Here is a 12505-nt window from a genome sequence, read left to right as displayed (position 1 = left end):
GAAATACTTGATAAAAAAAGGAGATATACAAACCTAGCAAGTCCCAACTGCAGAGTATGAAACTCCTTCCTTCAGCTGCAGTTGCACTTTCCCTTTCAAAACATCTGCAAGTCAAGCATTTATAGTACAGCAACCAATCCCTGCTCCTGCCTTGGGACTCCATTTGCCAAATCCAACTCCTGAGCATTTATAATCTGACAATGAACCACATCTGTCCTAAGGGCAGTGTGAAGCGGAAAGGGAAGGACTCAAAAATGGCAGAGTGGCAGCAATGGTGCACTGCTGCTGCAGGAATGTGTTATCAGGAAGTATCATTTCCAAGACTAATCAAAAAGTTTCCAGGACTAGCACAGGGGGTACCTCCCTGTCAAATGACAGTTCATCATTTAACTCCAAGCACATGCGTGTTTCTACGCTGTGACCAGACACTCAGCTCTACCACATGGCTTGACAACCAAGTCCGTTACTAACGCTCCGATGCAACACAGGAGTTTTCGATGGGACAGTTGTGTGACAGCCGCACACCAGCAACACACCCATCACCGACTGCATGCTCGCCAAGATGGATCCAGGTATGGGTGCTTTACTTTTTCAGCTTTTGAATAGCAGGCATGTGGGAAGAGAGAAGTCACTGGGAAAGCCCATCTATTCTTTCATTTTAGAGCAACTTCACTAAAATTGAATGCAATGGAGCCCTTCTCTGAGTCATATTAAGGGAATCTGGGTCATCTTGAAACAGGCTATGACCAATACAACAAGGCCTATGCCTCCAAAGAATAGTTAGCCTGAACATCAAGGTAAAGATTATCTGATGTTCCATCTCAAAACTCCATAAAGAACATTAATCTCACCTCCCAAGCTAAAAGAAAGCAAAAAAAAAATCAAACAGCATTATACAAAACACTGCAGCTGGTTGAAACTTTGGACTAACATAATACTATGGCAAAAAAAAAAAAGGGGGGGGGAAGAAGAAAATTGGGAAAAAACCTCTTAAAAATCATAGTATTTAATAAACTACTTTCCATGACGATAGAGATTTTGAAAAAGATGAACGTTTTCATTCATGGAAATCCATTTTCTCCATAGGTCTACATTTGTACCTTTACACAGATAGAGCTGTATTACACAATTCATCTTTATGTTTCATTTATAGAAAACACAAAGATTACACAGAGTATCTACATTCAAAATTTCATAGACAAAATATGACAGTAGAAATAACACGACAGAATTGAATTCATCCCTGTGAAATCTTGGGAATGGAGTTACACTACTGTTAATCTTGATTAAGAAAACGGTACCTTTATTACTTCTTTCACTGAAAAGAATCAAGAAAAGTCAACTTCCATATTATGCATGACGGGGCAAAAGATAACCTATGTAAATGCTAAGCTCAAGAGGATTGCCCAAGGAGAATCAGAACAGAATTTTTTCTAAAGTCTGAAAAATGCTGCCTTTATTTAATGATTAGATGAATCCAGTGCTGTTGAAATCACTAGACTGACATTCCCAAAGGCTGAAGCCTTCCATTTAACCTGAAAAATTGCATTGCCCTAAACAACCAATGCACCTCATTTTCCTGAGAGACTAGGGATTGGGAGAGGAAGGACAGTTAAATACTCATCGAATTCCATCATTAGCTTTTTGCTAAGGCTAATTACAAGACTCTGATGTAAGTATCCAGCACCCAGGAAACGAATGGAAACTACCAATCCATTTTGCTGACACACATTAGGAAAAGAAATCCTGATTGTTACACAGACTGCACCTTAAATCTTTATAACTTCCTGGACCAAATAAAAGAAATATAATTAAAAGCAAAACAAACAAGACACAAAGAATGGAAAGCCACCACCAACAAAAAAAACCTCCAAAATTTCAATGGCTTTTGACTGTTCAAATGAGCAAATAAATAGATAAATAAGTCAACTAATTGATGTTAAAACAAAAAGGAAAACCAAACCAAAAGGCTCTACAGTATGTTTTGACAAAGGATGTAGTTCAATCCACACACACACAAAAAAGACCATATCTACTATAATTATTTCAATACAGCACAATGTCTTAAATACTAACACTGAGTCTGACCATGAGGTTTTATGCTGGATACCATCTGAACCGCATGGTTGTACAATGCACAAGGGAATTATGGCTGGGATTACCACAGTATCATCTTGATGAAGCTCTCCATTCTCACACTTTTTATAATTTCCTGAAGAGGAATGAATCTGTGAAATTAATTATTATCTTAAGACGTCTCTTCTTATTTTAAAGACCTTTTTTATTTTTAATGCTGACAGCTGATTAACAGAAAACTCTTTATAAGTAGTTTCTGTATGTGTAACTGTGTGTGAGCCTGTTGTGCACATATATAAACCATCTGTGACGATTAAAATACTCCCGACTCGTTTCTTCGTAGTCTTTCCTGCACGATATGGTCAGGGATTATTAAATGATGCTAACGACCATGTTATTTGACATTATAAACAGTACTTGAATGGCAGATATTTCATTGCTTTTCCATTGCAGGTTTTTTCTAAAAACAAAGAAAATCAATGAAATAAATCTCATTTTAGATGCATCAATTTAAACCTGACTGACAGAAGATCATATTAAATTACAGACACACAGGTTTAGCTTGCACAAACATCAGTAACTGTGACATATGGAGATGATTAAATCAAGCAGAATTGCTCCTTACTCCTTTCATGTGAATCAGTTTACTTTCAACAAAATAAAGAGACAGAGGGTAATTTCCAATTAGTACTAGGTGAAATATTAGCATGCCGTTGTTAACAACTGAGTTTCCCTCAGGTAGCCCATCCACCTGCAACCGGCGCACATTTTTAAAAATATAAAGATATTTTCACCAAACAGAGTCGAACTGGGCTGGCAACAGAGAAAAAGGCAGTTACATAAATCGGTGCTAAAAATAAACTTCAGACACGCAGGGTGGGTAGGGGATGGGGCCGGGGCGCGGGAGCGCTGCCCGCCGAGGGCCCGTGGGCCAGGCCGCAGCTCCGCCGGCCGCCGAACCGCCCGCTGCCCCGCAGCGCCGGGGCACGGAGGGTCCCCCCCGCCAGGCCCCCCCAGAGCCGCCCTGCCGGCGGCGCCGCTCCGGCCGGGGCCCGCGGCAAGTCCCAGCCCGGCCCGGGTTAGCCCAACAAGTTGCCAGAGTGGCAGCGGGCCGGCGGCGCGGGCGGCTCCTGCTTACCACCAGCACGGGCACGCCTGCGGTCAGCGAGTAGAGGAGCACCGGGGGCACGGCGCTGCTGTCCTCCGGGCCCGGGTAGGGCTTGCGGTAGGCGCCCTCGTAGCAGAAGAAGCCCTGCACGTTGACCGTGAAGGTGTCCGTGTACTCGAAATAATAAGCCAGCATCACGGTCCCTGCCATGATCACCATCTGGAAGTAAAGCATGCTGGTGAGCGGCGAGGGCACTCGCATGTACGCGGGCTGTGGCGGCCACGGCAGCCCCCCTCCCCGGCGGCGCGCTCCGCCCGTTCCCCGGCGGCATCCACCGCGGGAGGCGGCGGCGGCGGCCGAGAGCGCAGTCAGGCCTGCGGGGCGGGCAGGCGGCTTAGGCAAGCCGGGGACGCAGGGGGGGCCCGGCCCGCCGCCCCGGCACCGGGCTCCAGCGCGGCTGCGGCTCGTGCACCGGGCGGAGCGCCGCGCCGCGGCGGCGGCGAGAGAGGGCGGCTTCGCCCCGCCCCGCCGGACCCCGGGCCGGGCCGGGCCGGGCGGGGAGGAGCGGGGCGGCGGCGGAGGGTTCAGTGCCGGCTGCGGAAGCGAATCCGAAAGTTCCCCAGAGGGGCAGCGGCAGCGAGGGACCCGACCGCGACGCTGGCGCCCAGCCCAGCCCGCCCCTGGCACGGCCCCGCGACCGTGATTAATACGGGAGCCCTCCCTCCGCCCTGCAGCATGCGGCGGGTATCTTGGGTGCGTCTCCCTATATCCATATACACGCACCCATCTGTCTCTCAGACGTGCACACGCGTCGAGAGCTCCCGCAGCTGCCTGCTGCACAGCCTGCCCCGGCGCGGAGCCTCCGGGAGCGCCCTCACGGCCCTCGGTAACGCACCCCGGCTGGGGCACAGCGCGGCCGGTCACTGCTGGCGGTGCCTGCCCCGAAACTCTGGGGCAACCACGACGCAAACTTGTCAGGGCAGGCAAACTGATCAATACTATTTGCCGTGGCGTCAAAGGCCTTAAAATGGAAATATATTCTCTTTGGTATATGGATAACTAATAAAGCAATTAATGTTTAAATCTTTAACAGCTATAAACAAAATGCATAGCTAGATATGAAACAATCATCTTCCAAGCAGCATCCCAAAAATAACAGGAGAGTCTGTTCCAGTGCTGGGAGAAGTCATATATATATATATATATATATATATGTATATATATATATATGAACCCACACAAGTTCCATATAAAAAAATATGTAAGAACATAGACATGCACTTAAGCATAAACAAATGTGCCAAATATTTGTACAGATTTATCTCTGCATGGGCTCTTGCCTGCTCTCCAAAAGCCAACAGGCAAATAGATAAGTTACCTAAAGGCAGTCCCCCCAAGACCAGCATGTGATATAGACGGCAAACAGTCTTTAATGAAACACATTAGCCTTAAAAATTTCACATAGGTTGCTAATAAAGGCCTTTAGAAATTAAAAACTAGATTTGATGGCCCTATCTTTACAATGTGTAATCATTCCTCTAGTTGTTATACTTCGGTTTTAACTGTTCATTTTCCTCCTCCCTCTGGAGAGTTTTGTTCATATTCAGTGATGTTAGTCTCCATGCATTTATTCCTAATCAGCCCTTGAAAAAACACATTCTTTATGTCTGGACTCCACATCTAGTCTATTTTTATGTGATCTTAACCTACTCTCCAGAAGAATCTAAAATATGTCATTTGCATTGCATCCACCAGACTTAACTGGATAGCTCCATGCCTTGTGAACAATATGTAGTGACACATGAGACACCTTGTGGTGAATTTTGCCTAGCATAAAGCTTATTTTCCCTTCTCCTCAGTGCAGGGTCCAGTATCCGTTAATGTCTACATAAAAATCTTAATTTCACCCTGTGTATTGCCTACAAATACCCATTTTTTTTAGGAGTTTAGGCTGGATCCAAAGACCAAAGTCAACAGTAGGACTGTGATGAGCACTAGACTAGGTTCTTCAGATGTGTTTGAGTAGATGCCCAAGAGGATCACTGATAGCACCCAAGGATTAACGTGCGTACCTCTGGTACACTGCTGTGCTACAAAGCTTTTATATTTCTACTAATCCAGAATGTCCCACATTGGGGATACAAATATCACAATAAATCTGGTATATTTCTTTCAAAAAATTGTATTGGGAGGAATTCCAAATGTTTTTTTCAATATCTAGCTAATAAAATACTCCTGCATTCTGGTATCTATTACAACCTAACTTTCACTTATAAATATACCAATAAAGCTATTGCCTATAGGAATTAGAGGACAGAAAATGTCCTGTTTTACAGCACTTTTTTGAAGGTCCTATCAAAATCAAAGAATCATATATTTTGGAAAGGATCTTCAAAGGTCAAGTAGTCCAACCTCCTGCTCAAAGCAGGTACAATTAGATCAGGCTGCTCAGGGGCATGTCCAGTCAAGTTTTAAATATTCTGAAGGATGGAGATTCCACAACTTCTCTGGGCAACCTACACCAATCACATAAAAAAAAATCTTATCATTATTGGTCAGAATTTCCTCTATTCCAACCTGGGTCCATGGCCTCTTTTCCTAACACTAAGCACATGAGAAGAATCTGGCTCTCTCCTCTCTACACTGTCCCATGAGGCAGAGGTAAACAACAATAAGATACACTCTTGGCCTTTGCGTCTTAAGACTGAACAAAATTACTAACAATTCTGGCAGTACCTGTCCCAAGAGTGCTCTGTCCTTTTGGTTGATATACAAATGATAACAAGTGTATACTTGACTGCCATTAAATGAAGCATAAGACTGAAGGAATTATTAAGAGACATCACAATGAAAAGAGGCTTTCTTCATGCTTTTCTTTTACTTTACAACAGTGACACTATACAGGCACTAATATGTAGCTTTCAGACATTCAAATATATGGTGTGCACCAGACTGGAATAAGTCTTTCAGATGCAATATTCACTCACTTCTGTGGTTTGGCTGAATCTAGCGCCCCGTGCTACAAATACCACAGGTGCCATTTATTAACATAGTTACAAACCAGAGAATATAGGATTTAAGTCAAGAGGAATTTTGAAGTCAACTTCATTGACAGAAGACTCAGATCACTGCTGAAAGAAACTCAAACATGAAAACATCATGCTCTGTTTTTCATTCAAAAATCATGGTGTTATGTAGGCAAAAGTAGTGATTGTCAATTTGATGCTTTGCAGAAGAATTAAGCAGGCAACTGTGCTTATTCTATCAAAAGATAGATGTATTTTTTTTTAATCCAGGAGCTTCATACCAGGAGGACTTTCATGTTCAGCAAGGCTCATTCTCTTTTCCAAACTCCAACTTCTAGAACAAAGATCATTAGGCAAGAAAGTAGTCAAGTAGCCTTAATGAACACTAAGGGGCTCACCTGCAGAGTGGAAGACCAGATCCTAACAAACTTTTAAGCAGGACGTATACAAAAATTTCAGTATTTTTTTTTCATTTAAAATTCTGTATGGTTATGACTGCTTGAAAATAATGATGAACTCTTACACAGACCTTACACAGGTAAGGCCTGCTCGTATACTGTCATGCTCTCTTTGCGCTTTCCTCCTCTTCTCCCATTTTGGAGGGTTTGTTCCCTTAGCACAAATCTTGTCCACGTTAGTAAAATTGTGAATTTTACTAATTAAGAACTTGTACATACCGAATACAATTCCTTTCTGCCCTCAAACATTCACCTGTTGGCATATTTGACTAAGAAAAGCATCTGAAAGTTCTGTGGAAGGTCTTTGTCAGGACTGGAGAAAGCTGTTTGAAGTTCTTTTATGCCCACCTCTAATCTATTGTCTGCCTTTGTAACTATTTGCATCCTCTCCTAAAGTGCAAGATACGTACTTTTATAATGGATAGCATCAGACTTCTGCACCTGTACATACTCATGTATAGTCTGCATAATATAGATTTTGTTTGTGATTTGTTAACATACAATAGAGATTTGTTTGGTGCAAGACACTCAGAACAGGGTACATGGGGCACAGAGTGGTTCTGTGCTGAGGATTTCTCAGGATGGTACAAATCGCCCTATCCATGTGATTAGAGGTTAGAAAGAGGCAACAACATTCCCTTCTTCTGAGTCTATATACCTTGCTAGATGCACTTGGTATCTCTGGCAGTATTGCATAGTCACCATTACATTCCCAAAGGCACTAATAATGCACATAAGACACTGAGGAAGATTTCTTGTTCTTTTGTTATCCTTGTTATTTTTAATGGCATACTGGTTTATTTGCATACTGACAAAAGATTTGATTTCTAGCTACTGATAAAGTTAAGTCCAAATCTGGACTAGCCTCTGTCTGACTTGCACCAGCTGAAAAACATACACGTACTTGTTGCTTACTACTGTTCTCTTCACAAATCTTGACTGTTCTAGTATATAGGAAACTATTTGTTACAATAATGAAGTTTAAAAATGCTTAGGAAAGCACAGGGAAGGCAGGTCTGAGCTCCACATGGTGCTTAGGGAATTAATGAAAAGCAAAAAGACAGTAATGCCAAATACTTGTTTTCTTCGTATACTCATAAACTATTTTCCATTTTTGCAGGCATACTTCATAAGCATGGCCTGTACATCAGTGGCTTCATCTCATGAATATGCAGTTAGCTGAAGAAATACAACTAGAGCTATACTTCTGATTACAATGGATGTGATATTTATTGGCTGCACAGTTAAATAAGCAAACATTTATTAAAACAAACGAATAGAAGCATAAGAACACAATCCCCAGTGACTTACGCAGTCAGCTAAATGTATTCTGCAATTATAGTATTTCCTGCTGATTTATATAAATCAGTGATATGCAATGACAGCAGAACGGCAGAGAAAAGTCCAGAACAGGCAATTTTTGTTTCAGAAGGCTGTTGCTAAAATTGTCAATTGAAACTGAAAGTACCTGTCTTGGGAATAGTTCCATTCATCTCAGAGCAGGAGTTCCCCTGATAGTCCTCAAAGATTTGTCTTGAGCTTTTCATTTGCTACCTAATCTTAAGTGAAATAACAGCTCAAGAGACATAGTGTAGAGCAGGGTAGATAAAGACACAGAAGCCTTAGCTGCATTGTCTTGCAATACTTTGAAATGAAGACCTTCATAGTAGGGACCTGATTCTAGTTCTAAAACAAATCCATTGACCTTTCATGTGCTTTACGCCATCGCTTTTGTGGTATTTTCTAGTTACAAAAGATGGCTATGGCAAAAGGCAGTAAAGAAACAAAACCAACCCTTTTTATTTATAGAAATAAAATCTAGCAATCCAAAAAGGCAAGAATAATCAGAGGTCTAAAGGAGAAGTTAAAAGAATGTATGTTGTTAGTCTATAAAAGGAAGACTGAGGAGGGAAACAACGGTTTTCAAATACTGTACATTACAGGTTGCTGTAAAGAGGAAAGCAATAGTCTGCTCTTAGCGTTTATGTGGGATAAGTGTAATAGCAGTTCGTTTCACAGGCAAGGGAAAAGCTTTTCCCAGTGTCAAATCCAAACTTAATTGTAGGAATGGTTAAGCAGCGCAACAGAGTGATGGAGAAATTGGAGAGCGTAACAGCAGTATAGGGATATATCTATGAGGACGAAGATGTACTTGGCCCTCACGTGGGAAAGGAAGCTGGACAGGATGATTTCTTAAAACTATTTCCAGCCCTATTTTTCTATGACTAATCTGCTACTGTAGCTGCAGCTGCTCCATTATGGTTGTGAGCAGAATGCAAGCGTACTTCCGGATCGTTACTCTTTTTGGTCCAAATTCTTGTCTTAGCTATGCTGATACAAATTTGAAATAATCCCAGAGACTCCAGTTCCAAAGATTTCCAACGTAATGTAGATGGATTCTCCTTGGATATGAGAACAACCACAAGCATTTAATATCAAAACATCTCACTATTTTTACCTTTTTACTTATTTCACACTTTATCATAGTGACAGCATCTGCCAGCCCCATGGCTGTTTCCCTGTTACATCTCCCCACCATGTTAAATCAGCCTCTTCTGAAGGGACTATTGCATCTGTGTGGAAGGCATAGTAGCAGGGGAGAGACATAATGAAATAAAATCGTTAGAGACCTCCTGGCTCTAGCCAGGAAGCAAAACAGGAAGAATCCCCTAGTTTGGCAAATAGCAGGAGAGAGGACTTATATGCCAACCTTAGAAGAACATTGACAACAGACTAATTGGGGAAGCAAGGTGGTATCTGCACTGAAAGAAAGATTTTCCACAAACAGAGCTTGTGCCCCATATAAGTTACAATATCTGATCCTTACAGCTGCTTGAAGGGAGCGCAAGAGGAGTTGAAACTGACTGTCACCAGGTAAACTTCAGGTAGACAACCTGCATGCTTCCCACCACATAGCCCCGTTGGCTCAGCTATGTGAAACTTCAGGAGCCTTGTTATCCCGGACTTCATTCTCTAAGGAGCTCAAACCATCAGTGACATCAAATTTTGTTAAACTATATGAAGTTTCTTTGATGTGAGTAAGTTTCTGTCAAGGACTAGAACAGGATAACCAAATTATTTTCTAGTAATTACAAAAAACTAGCTATGTATAATACCTCATTCTCTGATGAAAGCTTTACTCTGCCAATATACAGTGGTAACCTCTGTATTTAATAACAGACACTGTTAAGAGATAACTAAAGGGACATTTTTAATTGTTCAAAGATATACTTCATCCAGCAGTGATTTAAATTCTAAAGCCTGGTGCTAAAATGTATGCTTATAGGACTACCACAATGCAAAAACAATTTTCTAGTAGGTGGAGCCCAGCAGAGAATCAGAAATGGGGTCTTGTCCAAAATACCTGCAGTATGATTCAGACAAGTTATGAACCTAATCTAAGCTTTTCATATCGGCTTATTATGTAGTTCAGATAGAGAGACAACTCCAGTAGGCGACTAAGCTGTACTACATTAGGGCAGAATGAATCATCCTCTGAAAGTGTCATTCACCCCATCCTGAGACATATCAAGCTCTGATAAAACCACTTTTCAACAACAATGAAACAAGCTTTGATGACTGGTTTAGACTAGCACCCATCTTTTAAAGGGCTGTAGTGAGATGTGATCAATTTTGCTATTAATTTTTACTCATTCATCACTGAACTAAATATATTGTAAAATAGGAATTATACCTTTCATGAATCACACAGGGAGAAAAAAGGCAAATTTGTAGCAACATAGGCACTAATATTCTATTTGTCTTGTAGTGTTATGTAGGGAAACCTGCATAGCTAGACACTATGTCCATAGAAGACAACTTTTTGCCTGAATAAGCTTGGGTACCTCATACAATGCAGTCCAAGTATATGAGAGAGCAAGCAGATGGAGATGAAACAAATGAGGAGGAGGACAAGGCAACAATGAAATGATTGAGTTTGATATAATGAGTAGTAGTCACAGCACATTAGTTGCCTAGTCAATGTTTACATCGATAATTAATCTTCATAAAACTGCTTGCTATCTTCAAATTTAAGAAATGAAAAGTATTATTGCATTCAAGTTCTTCATGGGTTAGAACAACAAATTCAGGGCACCAGAAGGACACTATGCATCTAATGCTTGTACATCTTAAGAACTAAAGCCTGTATTAGCATATCTACCAGTATACTATCAAAATTAAAAATACCTAACATAGTTCTGATATTTGAAAGCACACGTAACAATTATGTAATCTGACCTAAGATAAACTTAGAAAGAAAAAGCCTACCAACTAGAAAATTATTATCACAGCTATAAAGTTATTATCACTAGTAGATACATTTTCAATAATTGCACTGTAATACAAAATGACTGCAAATTTGGCAACGTTTGGCATAATTGGCTTGATAAAAATGTATGAGTTCCTCAGGAATTAGGAACAAACTTCCTCATCTAATGCACCCAGAACATCATCTTTCCTATCTTATCATTTCTTTTGATGAAATAAAAAAAAAAACCCTTAGAGGTGTCAGTATTACTGTGGAATACTGAAGCAGTAGATTACTGAATCAGTAGCTGATATAAGCATTAGCTTATTCATGGTGCAGTATTCAAGTGGAAAAATCATCCTGACCTGCCCTATGCAGTACACTGTATGTATCTGTACAGCTAAATTTTATACATAATCAAAAATTAGTTCAGATATTTGTATAATGCCTGAAGGTTTTACAGACCAATTTTAAAAAGTGCCTTTACATATTGCTGAACTAACTTCACTCATTTGAATCTAGCAGTTCTTCTGTGTTGTAATTTGCCTTCTCTTCTGTAGATTTTTCACTGTAAATAGTGAGACTAATTAATACAACTTACCATCTAAATACTTTGTGTAGCCATTACTGGGATGCCCTCAAATTAGATGTATTTGCCTGCTCATCAAAGTTATATGTTGACAATATGAAACTTCGTCAATCTGAAAACACACATGGGGGTATGAAGCAAAAAAATGCTCAGCCCATCCAGCCTGTGGATATTTATGCTCCCACCCACAGCTTAGCCACCTATAGGAACTCTTTAACTAGCAAATCCTAGGGGTTTTATACACACTGTAAGCACATTGCTCAAAGACCTGGGAGCAATCCATGCAGTTACTAGAGAGATGAAGGTAAACTTGTTTGGACTAAAGGAGACCTTGTTCATTTGCAGCACAACTTGCATGGAAGCCATCCTCTGAATCAACCCTTTGGACTTTTAAAATTCCAAACTTAAACAGAAATGCAATTATTTTTAGCTCTGCACACTTGCCATCCTCATCTTTTGCTAATTCCATGACTGGGGAATGATATATTCTGAGATACTGAGGAGGGGAAAGGTAAAACCATCTAGAACGGTCTAAAAGAAGTTAGACTGCCATGTTGGCATGGGAGTCTGTGAGGAACCATGAGATCTGCCTTCTGAGACTGAAGATTCATCAGTTTAGGCAAAATGCAAGCTAAAAAATTGTTTAGTTATCTCTCTCCGTAACAGAGCTTGGCCCTTAATAATTTTATCATGAACAAGTAAGTTACACAAGACTCCAAAGACACTTTCAAATATAAGTCTATGTGTAAGATTAAATTAACCCACTTACTAGCTTTCTCTCAAAAGGAAAAGACAAATAGGCTAGTATCATAAATTATGCACTATAATCACTGCATACTTCCAGCTCTGGTTATCATTAAATGTATGCAGCTCATTCTGGCAGGAGTCCAACACATTCTTTGTAACAGCTTCTGCTGGATAAGTTCAAAGACAGTTGTGTGGTAGAACTCCTTATGTTCTTACAAATTATACCAGACATTTCTCATTAATAGTACACCT

The 12505-nt window shown here is 40.9% G+C and overlaps 1 protein-coding gene across 7 annotated transcripts in view; it reads right to left on the bottom strand.

The window, feature by feature from the left end:
- Window positions 1-12505, bottom strand: part of PLPPR5 (phospholipid phosphatase related 5) — a 111692-nt gene that overhangs the window by 40139 nt on the left and 59048 nt on the right. For 6 of the 7 annotated variants that reach the window (XM_068952340.1, XM_068952344.1, XM_068952342.1 and 3 more), the window contains one exon: window positions 3215-3403. The exons of the other annotated variant lie outside the window; for it this stretch is intronic. In XM_068952340.1, the coding sequence (XP_068808441.1) occupies window positions 3215-3403 (189 nt within the window). The remainder of the gene's footprint in view (window positions 1-3214; window positions 3404-12505) is intronic. 7 annotated transcript variants of the gene reach the window in all.

The sequence above is a fragment of the Struthio camelus genome, chromosome 8 (assembly GCF_040807025.1).
Source record: "Struthio camelus isolate bStrCam1 chromosome 8, bStrCam1.hap1, whole genome shotgun sequence".
NCBI lineage: Eukaryota > Metazoa > Chordata > Aves > Struthioniformes > Struthionidae > Struthio > Struthio camelus.
The sequence above is the reverse complement of the archived record's forward strand: the minus strand, read 5'-3'. Positions and strand labels throughout refer to the sequence as shown.